The sequence below is a fragment of the Mercenaria mercenaria genome, chromosome 14 (assembly GCF_021730395.1).
Source record: "Mercenaria mercenaria strain notata chromosome 14, MADL_Memer_1, whole genome shotgun sequence".
NCBI classification, from domain to species: Eukaryota; Metazoa; Mollusca; class Bivalvia; order Venerida; family Veneridae; genus Mercenaria; species Mercenaria mercenaria.
The window spans coordinates 3,154,667-3,168,673 of record NC_069374.1 but is presented as its reverse complement, the minus strand read 5'-3'; the positions used below and the strand labels follow the sequence as shown (position 1 = coordinate 3,168,673).

General features: G+C 34.4%; 1 protein-coding gene across 1 annotated transcript; it reads right to left on the bottom strand.

Annotated features, from left to right (window-relative positions):
* Window positions 1-676: 676 nt before the first annotated feature.
* Window positions 677-13,638, bottom strand: LOC123526167 (endoglucanase E-4-like). The gene is made up of 13 exons (XM_045305206.2): window positions 13,481-13,638; window positions 12,801-12,975; window positions 12,466-12,619; window positions 11,921-11,980; window positions 11,014-11,181; window positions 10,529-10,716; window positions 9,743-9,908; window positions 7,209-7,320; window positions 5,114-5,264; window positions 3,269-3,413; window positions 2,305-2,476; window positions 1,379-1,560; window positions 677-819 (listed from the first exon to the last, which is right to left on the bottom strand). The coding sequence occupies exons 2-13, from the start codon at window positions 12,969-12,971 to the stop codon at window positions 761-763; spliced, it is 1,728 nt and encodes a 575-aa protein (XP_045161141.2). The 5' UTR covers window positions 12,972-12,975; window positions 13,481-13,638; the 3' UTR covers window positions 677-760.
* Between the last annotated feature and the right edge of the window lie 369 nt (window positions 13,639-14,007).

Here is a 14,007-nt window from a genome sequence, read left to right as displayed (position 1 = left end):
TTGCGCCAAAATGCAAATGATGTCAAACAAGGAAAACCATCAAACGCAATTTTGATATCAAAGTATCTAATACAAACTTAAACAAATTTACAAATTTCGGAAAATACATTAGTCTAGCCAGCATAAAAAGACACGAGTTGCTATAATTGGTATCGTAGTTGCAATATTTGATATATCCATAGTGCAACTCACTAGATTGTTATTATTAATGCACGTATAAGTTGTTTTTGAAAGATTTATAAGTTTGTATGTGATGTCGTATAATATATAAGATATGTACAAGGTTCATGTAATTTTTACTGCTGGTATAATATAGTAACATCTGTATACTATGTGATCGCTTTTGTTTTGCACACACACAAAATGACTACATCATGCTACATGTTTTCTTCTACTTAAATTAGAGATGTTTATGAGTTTATTATGTGACCATGAAATTATTAAAGATAAAATTGCGACGGGAAAACAAAAAGACCTCCAGTCTTGAGCTGTAATCACTGTAATGCAGTATTCAAACAAATGTTAAACGATGGATGTAAGTTCCTAATTAAAACAGATTCGAGCTTACGATTGATTGAAACGTCTGTTTATATGCAGAAATCATTTTGATTTAAGAACATACAGAACCTGTATTTATACTAAACCTAGATCAACACTGTTTCAGCTACGTTTCTCCGTTTAACAATGATAAAAGTTTTATATAACAAACTTTTATTATCAAAATGTTACAATCCATACATTACAAACAAGCTTTTTTCCATCAACATTTTGCGTCTGGAGCTGCTGGTAGGCTACCATTCTGGGCAAAGTGTAATAATCCTGAAAGGAAATAAAAATATTCAAACTAGATATATTTTTAATGTACTAAAACTAAGATGTTTACTCAGATATTTTATATGTACAAGTCTGACTTACACTTTAATTAAGTGTAAAAAAATGCCAAACACATGTCCACGTTTCTTACCAAGATGACTGTAAAACCGAACAATCTGCCGTGTAATGGAGCGCAACAGACAGTTTTTTTCTTTTTAGCTGAATGGTACCTTCGAGAAAAGTCACTAAATACATTATTCTGTCTTCCTAGCTAAACACTACAAATATATAATGCCGCACATTAACAGTACTATCATGTTACTGAACTCAGATATATTAGACAGTAAGTTGAGTTGTAGAATGAATTAATAAAGTCTGTTTGGTTTAGATTTGTAAACTAAAACATTTTCTAGCGAAAAATTATAAAGACATATTTGATTGCCCACGTTTAGTCATTGACTACAAACAAAAACAAACAAAAATATTTTAAGCATTCTAAGCATTACTGTATGTAGAGGGAACACTTAAAATACAGCAGTGTGCAAAAGGAGAGGGGTTATACTACCTGCCAGAGCAGACTGAAAACCGGCATTATAGTCACAGGCAACTTCATTTGCCCGAGCATCACCTCTTCTGTCAGCATAATTATCCCACTGGTCTGGTCCGCCTACCAAAGCTCCTTGTAGAAGGTTGGGATTTGGTCCACTGGCGTCCTCTAGACACCAGTCCACGTTTGTCGGACAAGCACTAGGAAAATTTAGATGTATTAAATTTAACAAAGATGTATAACAGACCCACTAAATTGCATACGATTCAATTAATTATTCAATTTCATACAATATATTTAATTCATTATTCAATTTTATGCGATGCATTCAATTAAAAATATCTCAATTACATACTATGTATTCAAATTACATATTAAGTATTCAAGTTACGTACGAGTATCCAGTCAAGATGTTAAAACACCGAGTATGTATTGAAATTACATACGACGCATCCACTTATATATGTATTAAGTACCAAATACTGCTATGAAATGAAAACAGGACTAAATACCATTTAGCTGAAATAATTTAAATCAGTTTTTAATCGTTTCCAGAGTAAATAACATTTAACGGTTAAGGATTATACTTAACTGGCCGCCAATCTTTCAAATAAAAGCATAAGGTTACATTTGCAAACATGGTAAGACGTGTACGTATTGCAAAGATATTTCTGTAAAAATATACAAATATTTCACCACGACCTACGTACTAAATGCTTTGTACATAAAGACTCAGTGCCGACATGGTGAACTACTTGGACTTTTATATTTACCAGTTTCCAGGGTTATTCCAAAGAAATTAGAACAGAAGAGCATATACTATGTTAACAATTATGACTGATTACTAAATGTTTTTGAGTCAATATGAATAAGTAACTGCTTTTTCATAGCACGTTGTGAAAACTTATGCAAATATATCCGATGGTATTAAAGAGAGTTATTACCTCCCTCTATGATGAGGATGTAGAGGGTACACATCACCAAAACCAATCTCATAGCTAATCTTCAGTTTGTTATCACCAAGTAGATAGTTGATCTGGGATATAGCCCATCTTTTGTACGTGTCAGAATATATTCCCTCTTCTGCAGCCATCAGCGCAATAAACGCTGTATTTGCTACAAAAAATGCAATTATCATAATGTATATCTATTACATGAAAGCAATAAACAAATCTGTTTCATTTCACAGTAAGGTCTCTTTGCAGTATATTGCATGTTCGTACATAAGTTTGTTTCAACTCTGAAAAAAAAATTAACTATTCAATGTTCTGCTGATCCAACAGGACCTAACATAGCACACGTTTTCAAGGCTTAAATAAAATAACATATATTACAGTTTTCTCTTTCCAAACTTGGAAAGAATTTGAAATTGTTAATAGCAGTCAAAACATCAGAATAAAAACATGGGATTCTCTAAATTATCAGAACAGCATCTGACATAAGATTATCTAAAATAGGATTTCTCATGAACAGACTCAATCAAACCGAGTCTGTTATTATTCTTCTTGGTTGCATTCTTTGCTTCCAGAGGTTCTTTATACAGATTTTATTAACTATCACAACAGCAATCTGTAAGTGCCGTGTAGCGGCTGTAAAAAGTCTCCCCGTACTTGGATTCAGTGTTGTTATATTTTCTGGCCCTTTGGGATCATTCAACATGTGTAATAGAGTTCCGTTTAAGCCGGTGCTAGAGGGCGTAATGGGTGTTGCACTTTCCATTACCTCTCATGAACGGACTCAATCAAACCGAGTCTGCTATTATTCTTCTTGGTTGCATTCTTTGCTTCCAGAGGATCTTTTTACAGATTTTATTAACTATTTATTCAGTATATAACAAAATATGTAGCAGTAATTAAATCACCAAGAGAAAGCAGGCGTCCAACAAAAATAAAATTGAGATTTTCTTACCGGCATATCTGTTAGTTCCCCACTCCATTTGCCACATAAGCCCACATGGTGTGTACAATGCCCCTCCTCCTGGTAAATAGTAGCGTAACATAGTTTCAATTTCCCCTTTGTAAATCGGATCTTGAGTAGCTTCGTATAAAAGTAGCTGTATGGGAAAAACCAGAAATTCTAATTGTACCAAAGTGTTTTAACACCCCTATTATAAACAAGCTCAAATGTATTTTACATACAAACGCAAGTACACATGGTACGAAATTCATCTTCAAGTTAGTTCGACAGTCATTCCACTCGACATTCTGTCTTTAAGTCCGAAATGGTCTGTCTGTCTGTTTTAACATCTTGTTAATCAAACAGCAATTGGTTCAACAAATTCTGTGTAAAGATCATTTGAAAGCATACAGCGCAACCAAGCAAAGTAATAGCAGACTCGGTCAATGTGCATCACCCCTCACACACCCTAGCAATACTTCAAGCAAAAATATGTTGTTAGAAACATTTAATAGACCCTTTGATCCCAGAACCAGAAAATATAACAAGTAGAGGGGCCTTCGGGGATACTTTCCGAGAAAGGCAACACATTAATAATCGAAGATGTGTTATGTTTCAAACTTTCTTTACAACCAAAGTGAAACGTATCAATCGTATTTTCTTGTAAGAAAAAAAAATCTGTTTCTGTTTAAAAAGTAACATAATAAATGTTTTCTGGGCAAAAAGATATGATGTTTGCTAGTTTTTGTTTGGTTTAACGTCACACGCACTGACATAATCACAGCTCATATGGCGGCTTTCCAGCTTTGATGACGGAGGAAGACTACCAAGATGCCCCTTTGTGTATTATTTCATCTCAGACGGGCCCCTAAGTAGAATCCCCGACCTTCCGTGAGGCAGCTTGATGATTTACACATATGAAAAATTCAACGCCCCGAGTTAGACTCGTACCAAAATCAGTAAGGGGCAAGTGATTCAAAGTTAGCGACTTTAACAACTCGGCCACGGAGGACCCTATGACATGACGTGTTGATCATTTATAGTAAGTTGTAGAAGTATGTAGCACCGCAAGCAAATTCATGTGAAACTGAAACTTAAAAGTTGTAGCGACCCAGTAACCGTACCCCTGCGCGTTTGAAATCACAACCCCTCGAATATCTACCGACTTATGGTACATTTAAGTAGATTATCATACGATAGAACTTTATTTTGAAGTAATATTGAGTCAGGTGGCCGAATAAGAGTTTTATCAACTTTGAAGTTATTTTGTCTATATATCCTATAGTTATTGATAGATGCATCGTAACTGATATACCCATGATCTTATTTAGTTTACAATGGATTACATTACTATAAGCACATGCACGACTCTAGATTTTTACGTTTATGTAAGTTCATATCTGTTTTGTTTAAGGTTTCATGTAGATTTACCATCCCTCCTTGATTAATTACAGGTACGGGTGAACACCTGTGTAGGACTATCGACCTTTCGAAAGCCAGCTGGACGGCTTCGTCTACATTCGAAAACACAGCTTTGAGAAGAAAGTGATTACAACTGAACCTCTTTTTACCGTTTCCTGTTAATTTTGCTGCTATTAGTATGTTCAACCGTAATAAAACAATATACGTTACTTGCGCATTGCTGAATGCGTGCAGTGCCGCCCGATAAAACTGTAATTAGTGTTATTGCAATGCATTGTCGTCCAGACAATGCTGGTTCGATTCCTGACTTCCTCATTCAGCCATTGTTACCTTCGATCCTTGAAAGTCATATAAAATAGGAGTACAAAAATAAGGTTACGAGACTGGCATGAATTCAGTGTACACGATAGTCTATGCTTTTCAAATAGTACATACCGCTGCTCCAGTTTGTTCATTATTCCAGTCAAATGACCATGGTCGCCCGGCTGGGTAAAGATCTTTGGCATTTTTGAGATATTTATCTTCACCTGTTGCTTTGTACATCCACGCAGACGCAACTGCTACCTCGTCTCGCTCTTGACTTGAGCTATTATATAAACGACGACTTGATTTATCAAAATTTGTTTTGAATAAGATGAATATAATAGAGCTCTGCTGAAGACGATGTTAGGGGAACGAGTGGTGTCGCGCAATTTATGACCTTTCACGAACAGACTCGATCAAACCGAGTTTGCTATTAACTTACTTGTTAGTATTCTATGCTTCGGAAATATTTTCCGTTACAACGTTAACGATGTCTGATTATCATAAATTATATTAAAACATATACGAGATTCTATCTTCTACAATCTGACGCTTCAATTAAATACTTTATTATTATAGATATGACATTTAAATACTTAAAAAATCTACAGATACCAAGGACAAACTATTAACTATAAAAGGGCACTGCAAATACGAATCTTCAAACGCATTGCATACGTTGCTTACTGATCCCTCAGTCAAGGTTACGCTTTATTATTTGAGTGTGCAGCCAAAACTCAAGTCTAATATTCCATGATGGTTTCCTCATAATCAAATCTATAAGATCATTTTAAAGCATGCGATGCATAGAATACAATAAAGCAAAATAATAGAAGACTTGGTTCAGTCTGTTTGTGAAAGGTACGCCCCTCATCCCTTGAATCCGCCAAGGTTGGGCTCAAAAACCTAAACCTGAGTCCAGGAACGGTGACATTATATCCAATATAATAGACGGATTGGTACACTGTTTCATGTGTCAGGCTTAGTCATACTCTTTATATTATATAGATCTACCTATATAAATTCTGTCAAAAATACGGCTTGTATTTCACAAGCAAATACGAACAGGCAGGAAGAAAATCCGTAATGTACCTTTTGTATTGTATGTTGCCAGATTACTTCAATTGATATGCATGACCTGACACAGTTCTATAAACAGCTCAAAGAAAACTACATTAAGTCGATAACAAAACAACAAACAAGAAGGTGGAGGTATATAAGAAAAGAGTCATTATAACAGTAGCTTGATGCGGGATTTTGTATCCGGCTTTCGAGCCTCGTGTGTTTCGACCTGTCAAAATCCACTCAAGCCGAATACAGCATCTCAGATCAAGCTACTATTATAATAATCATACTGTATTGTATTTGTCATGATCATCTGTGCTATTGATAGCACTGTCGGTTAGACAACTTTCATTTTAGAATCTCTTGTGATAATACTGATTTTTTTGGTTTCCTGCAAATTTTAGACATGCTCCCTTTTTAGTAGCCTGGCTCCCTGGCTGCATGGTTAATTTTTTTTATATAAATACTCCAAGCAAAATAAGAAAATCTTTAGCCTCTAAATGCCATTTTTCTGATGGTGAACCATCTATTTCGGAGCCAGGCAATAAAAAGCATGAAGAAACAACTGCTGAGTTTTCTCTATGATAAACATATATATGTAGAACAAACATAGGGACGGGAGCCAGTCTACCTTTTTAGCTGAGCTTTCAGGATCATTGAATGTCTATCGTCTGTCCTCATCCATAATTACTTTAAAAACGTTGCCACATTAACGACCAAACCAATTTCAGCCAAACTTCACCGGAATGTTCTTTTGATGATCTTCTTTCAGTTTCTTTCAAATCTGGCTAGTTCATGTAAAATTATGGTTGGCATGGCAACCGAAAGGAAACACTTTAAAAATTCCTTCAAGTCATCCTATTTTGTATAAAAGAATGGCGTCTGTGGAATGGGGCTAGTTTTCCCTGTATGTCTGCTTAGAAAAGTTTGAAAGCATTTTCCTCTCGAACTGCTGGCCCGATTGTGAAATAATTTCACATCAATGTTTCTTAAGTAAACCTTTATCAAATTCCCTCTAATCATTCTGTTTCGTCAATCTTATAATAATAAAATACATAACTGGAGCTATAATTCTTTATAAAATTGTTTTTGTCATAACATGTAAAATCAGACTTAAATCATATCGTGTAGCTTCAGACAATGAAAAAAATGTGTAACATACAGATATGACTGTGCTGAATTCTTTACACAGCGTGTGTAGATTCCTCGATTATTGAACGTAAACGTGTATAAACTGTTAGCTGCTGAAAGTAGTCTGTTCGCAAACTGTATATCTAGAAAGAAAAGAAATTAAAAAGGGAGCATGCATTACAGTATAATTTCTTCATTTGAAAACGAGACTATTCCTACTGGAATTTTGTGCTTGTTTTTTTTATATATAAAATTGTCAATATTCCATGTTGTTTTACATAAAAACGTCAATATTTCATGTTGTTTACATAAAACTGTCAATATTCAATGTTGTTTTAATATTCCATGTTGTTTACATAAAACTGTCCATATTCAATGTTGTTTTAATATTCCATGTTGTTTTAAATAAAACTGTCAATATTCAATGTTGTTTCCCATAACACTGTCAATATTCCATGTTGTTTTACAAAATACTGTCAATATTCCATTTGTTACATAAAACTGTCAATATTCAATCTTGTTTTACATAAAACTGTCAATATTCCATGTTGTTTTACATTAAACTATCAATATTACATGTTATTTTTACATAAAAATATCAATATTCAATGTTGTTTTATATAAAATTGTCAATATTCAATGTTGTTTTACATAAAACTGTCAATATGCCGTGTTGTTTTATATACAACTATCAACATTCCATGTTAATTTGCATAAAACTGTCAATATTCCATGTTGTTTTACATAAAACTGTCAATATTTCATGTTTTTTAATATATAAAACTATCAATATTCCATTCGTTTTAAATAAAATTGTCAATATTCAATGTTGTTTTGCGAACAAATGTCAATATTCTACGTATTTTACGTAATAAGTCCAATCGAACAGTCCTTGCTAGTATACACACGGTGTCTACATACTGTCCAAAGTCTGTATTGTGTTACATATACAGTTAATAGTTCACGTTATTTAACATAATACAGTCAACAGTCCATGATCTTGTCAATAGTTCAGTTTATTTTACACATACTGTCAACAGTTCTTGTTGTGTTAATATACTGTCCATTATATATGCTATCAGTGGTCCATGTTCTTTTAAGCATACTGTCAATAGTCATCGTTTTCGTAAGATAGTGTCAATAGTCCTTGTTGATTTACACATATTTTCAATGGTTCATGTAGTTTTACATTTACTATCTATAGTCCTTGCTGGTTTAAAAATATTTTCAATGATCCATGTTGTTTTCTATTTACTATCAATAGGCCTTGTACAAACTGTCAATTTGCCTTGTTGTTTTCATACACAGTCAATACACAGTCAAAAGTCCTTGATGCGTTACATAAACAGTCAATAGTCCTTGTTGTTTTATATTGACCTTCTATAATGCTTGTTTCGTTACAACTGTTATATTGTCAATAGTTTGAGTTGTTATATATTTAGTATCAATAGTCCTTGTTCTTTCACATGTACTGTCAATAGTTCTTGATGTTTTTACAAATACTGTCAATAGTCCATGTTGTTTTTATATTTACAAAATGTACTATCAAATGTCCTTATTGTGTTATTAAACTGTCAAAAGTCTTGTTGTTTTACATTCACCTTCAATACTGCTTGTTAGGTTACATATATTACCAGGAGTCTATGCTGATTTACATACTGTAGAGTTAATGCCAAAAGGTACCAAATGCTGGTATTTAAAGAAGGTTATGGTACCTTTCGGCATTAAGTACTGTTCACAGTCTAAATTGTTTACACACACTGTCGATAGTCTATATTCAATTACATATACTGTCAATAGCCCTTGTTTCTTTACGTAATACTGTTAATTGACATTGACCTTTTACATATACTGCCTATACCTACTGATGTTTTAATATATACTGTAAATAGCAATTGTTGTTTCAAATATACTGTTGACCAGTAGTCCATGCGGTTTCACATATACTGTCAATAATCCTTGTTGTTGCACATATATTGTCAATAGTCCCTGTCGTTTTACATAATACTGACAATATACATTGATGTTTAACATTTACAGTCAATTATCCTTGCTGTTTTTCATAAACTGTCAATAGATATTCTTGTTTTACATATACTGTCAATAGTCCTTGTTGTGTTAATACTGTTACATAAAACAATCGACTTTCCCTGTAGTTTAACATATACTATAAAGTCCAAATATTCATTTATAAATGTACAGGCAAAAGGTATATCTATGATATCAGTGCAATTATTATAACGTTTATACATTTGTATTACAGCATAATACAAATTTAATTGAAACTGTTGGAAAAGATACTGTGTGTAAGAAAAAGGTAATTTATATAACAAAAAGGTACTATGTATACATTTATATATATACTAAGAAAATGTACTGTTATGTACGGGTATGTAACAATTTCTAGTTGATTGTTTGTGCTATTCATAAAGAGGATTCACAAACATGGAACTTTTTTCTCAATTTGAATATTACGGCAACATAGTCCAGAATAACTGAATTATGTAAATATCTGCTATTCTGTCAAAAATGAAACAAATATCTAGAAAACGTTGCAGTAAATACCTGGGCAAACGTCCTTGAAGACAAGATATCCAGCAGCTAAACTTGACACGGTTGCCCCGCCTACATCACTACCCGCGCAAGAAGGCGTTACCTTGTACACTGGGCGTGACATATTCATGTTTTCAGCCCGCCCCCAATACCTATGATCTTTTTCGAGGTCTCCAACCTGACAACATGGAAATTGTATATATTGTGTAAAATGTAACAGATAAATAGAGCATTGTTCAGAGATGAAGTATGATATAAAAATTTAATGAAATGTCCATACATGGAATTTACATAAATCTGGTATAATATATATTTCTGTTATAAACAGGTGTGTGATTAATATGAGTTTTCTCGTACCTGGCTTCTTCGTAAATTTGTGTACACATCTAGATATTCGCTAACTACCAGGGGCTTGAGTAACAGAAATTGAAATTTTAAACAAGAGCTGCCCGTAAGACAGCGCGCTCCACTATTCGGCGTGTTGACAGTAAAATGAATAATTATATGTCTCAATAAGAGACCTCATCTTTAAAAGGAAGATACAACAAGGGGCATAATTCTGTCAAGAACACAAACTAGAGTTATTAGGATTGTTACCACACATGCGGATGATGATGGTAAAAATATATTTTGAGTTTCAAGTCATAATCTTCTTACATAGTATCAAAGTTATGTCCAGAAAACGAAGATTGTCAAAGAACTTAAGTATGAAAGGGGCATAATTTGGTCAAAATACAAATCAGAGTTATGGGGATTGTTACCACTCATGCAGATATCTGTTCATCATTTTCTACTTACTTGTACATATAAAGTGTTTTCATTGGGAACCCAGCATTTCAGGAAATATTCCAGAGGCCATTTTAACATATCACATGCCATGTCCAGTTGACCAGCGGCCTCATAGCCAACCTTGAACTTCAACATGCCCCATCCCAAAACCCACGTGGAAAAGGCCATTGGCATATTGAATTTAACATGGTCTCCAGCTGCAAAGTAAAGTGTTGGGTGCATGCAAGTTATTATAAACACGAGCGAAAGCTGATGCGGTGCTGCATTATCCCTCCTCTACGCTGTTCTGAAAATATTCATACGATATAACCGTAATATAGTGTGAGCATACAATAAAATTAACATTTCATTACAATATTAGCTTGTTTAGACATCACTGATTTTACTAAGATCACAACACTGTATGTTGTTAACCTTAACAATAATACAGACATGTACTGAGGAATCGCTTGTTCTGAAGCTGCAGTAACATGACGGAACTTAGTCTTACTTACCGTCATACCAGCCTCCCGTCAGGTCGTGTCCATTATCACTGTCATTGAGCGCCGAGTCCCCCCGCCATGGAATGCGATTATTTGCTGGAAGTTTGCCAGACCGCTGAGCCTCATAGAACAAAATGGAAAGACCGAGGGCTTCGCTGTAGTTATACTTAGTTGCTGAGACTAAAAATAGCCAAAGCATATGTTTCAGAATGGTGGTTTATATTGTAGGGATAACGCATGTTTTTTCGTGTTATAACGTCTGCAGAATCCCGAGGGATTGGTTGGTGCCCGAGCCCGTAGGGCGAGGGTACCAACGTATCCTGAGGGATTCTGCAGATGTTATAACACGAAATGAACATGCGCTAACGCTATTCTAGCATAAAACGCGGAAAAATACTAATAAATGAATACATCCTACCTCAACGTCTTTAAATTTCCATGAAATGCGCGGGAATGTCTGAGCTGTTTTTTACGTTGACGTCATTTCGTTTTGAATTATCCGTTTTGGGGCCGAATGACGTTTACGCTTTGCCACGGAACTCGCATATATAAAAAGGTGTTATAACAGCACGTGAGCGCGAGAATCTCTCTGTTAACACACATTTTCTCTCCTGTTAAAACACCCCCGAAATGTGACAATTTGCTTCAAAATTACACAAATACCATTTAACTTGCTGAAGTGATATTAGCACATGTCCCAGTAACATGTTACCTGTCAGTTTTCAAAATAATGTTATGTTGTTGTCCCTGTGGGCTCAGTATCAATTTATATTAATGAATAACGTGAATAAAAAAATTTTTAACTACAGTTATATTATCTTTTTTAACATAAATGCATTGGTTTTTTTTGCTGTATGACTCATGCTGAAGAGCAGAGTTCAATATATTAAGTATGAAATAGTTCTGTACTATGTTTTACCTTGAAAAATACTGTTTTTATCTACAGGTAATGCTGTGGATAGCACTTGCATATCAGTATCTGTTTCAATGTAATAATAATTATGACATGCATTACATTATTGTGTACGCCATGTTCTTGTCACATTACAATTATGTATACGTGTATAAATCAATTACATTGTTTATCATTTGCATTGATATCAAGTAAAGTATCTACAGACATTTTCAGTAGCCTGTTGTTGTGAATGATCGACCTTTGCAGACAATACAATTATTTGCTCTGGTAGTCACGTGATCGAACTGACTGTATCCCGAACACGAAAAATTAATATCTATAAAATATCACTAGGTCTAATTTTCCCCAGGAAGGAGTGTATGAAAGATGGCGACATTATGGAATCAAATGGATCCGACCTTTATTAATGCGATATAAAATACATCTCACAGAGTTGTTATCTCATAGAAGCTATTATATTCTGTAACTTCCATACTTTACATTTTCTCCTACTAGAAACCCTTAATTATGTTAGACAGCGACAAATGATGTGAATTAATGAAAAATACTTGATCCTTCAATACGGTATGTTCCACTAGGTGCCTGGTTTCCACTATAAAAACATACAAATACCACATGGAGGGTTACATGTTCGGCGATCGTTGCCCAGCCTTCAACTGTCCATACTGTACTGTTGTGGGACACGACCCTAGCAAGCGTCGGCTAAAAATAAAACTTCGTATGTTACATAAAAGGTCAACGGTACTTCTGAAAATAAAACGAGCTGAGCCTTGAACGAAAGATTCGTAATATAAAAAACTAAATTGGTGTCAAACTAAAGAAAGAAGTGCTATCAGATAGTTACACAAATTGTTAACCTAATATTAACGAGATGTATACCTACTTTTAAAACTGATATCGGTCTATTAAAGTGGAGAGTAGCTCTCCATCCGTGAACATTTTGATTTGCCTGCACAATGAACTGGCCTTCGCATCCACCTGCCCAAACACTGTTTATTTTCAGCGGTGTTGCCAACACATAGCTTATACAGCATACCATTACAACCAACTTCATCTTCCTGTGAAAATATGTTTTTTTTAACCATCACCCTGCTAAATTTCTATAATGAACTTTTCAATCTTTCAGTTTGGACAAAACCCTTTACTGTGAAAATGGGCTGTTTACTAAAAATATACTGACTGTATGGCGATCAGTGCAGATTATGATCAGACTTCACGGATGTACAGATTGATCATCATCTACACTGGTCGCAAAGGCAGAATCAATCGTGTCCTGCAGGATAAGGGTTAAAAAAAGGGATACTTTCAATGGCAACCGGTAAGTATTTAGGCTTTACATCATATTACTTAATCATTCTATGTTAGTGACAGCATGAGTTTGTAATGGTTGATTCTGTTAACTTTGTTTCTTTTCAAAAAGACTGTCCTATAAAAGACATATTTTCATCAGGGTCACCGTTCACATAAATACGTATATAAATCAAAAGTAGAACAATCAGGAGAACACATTTAAGTTTTTGCAGCATTGTTGACTGTTAAAAAGTATTTTAATTATTCACTTACCATGTAAAAGACTCTGTGTAAACTAGAACAATTCAAAACATCGGCACGGCGTGACAATTACAAGGTATGTGTTTACTAAACAAAAATCGAGTATTTCAATATACACTATCTATTGTAAGCATAAAAGCCGAGGTGACCAGATAGTTTCGGCGACGTATTATCTATAGAACAGGGAAACGTTTTTATATCACAGATATATGTTGATCCTCTAAATAGTTTACAAGGACAATGATAAGATCCTGTTGATTGGTAACAAAAACTAGTACATCTACAAAGAGTTGTCGAATGATGCTGTATCAAGACAGACGTCTACGAACCATTGTTACTTGACCTAAACTGCAGATTTTGCATATTTATGCATGCAAAACGTACAGTGTTATTTCAAAATATGTGCACACACTAAATAACATTTCATTTTTCAACGCTTGTGCGCTTGACAATGCCCGTATTGACGAAACATAACAATTAGGAGTATATAGGGTATCATAATAGCTTCAAGTTGTTCGTATACCATAATGCCAAGGTTA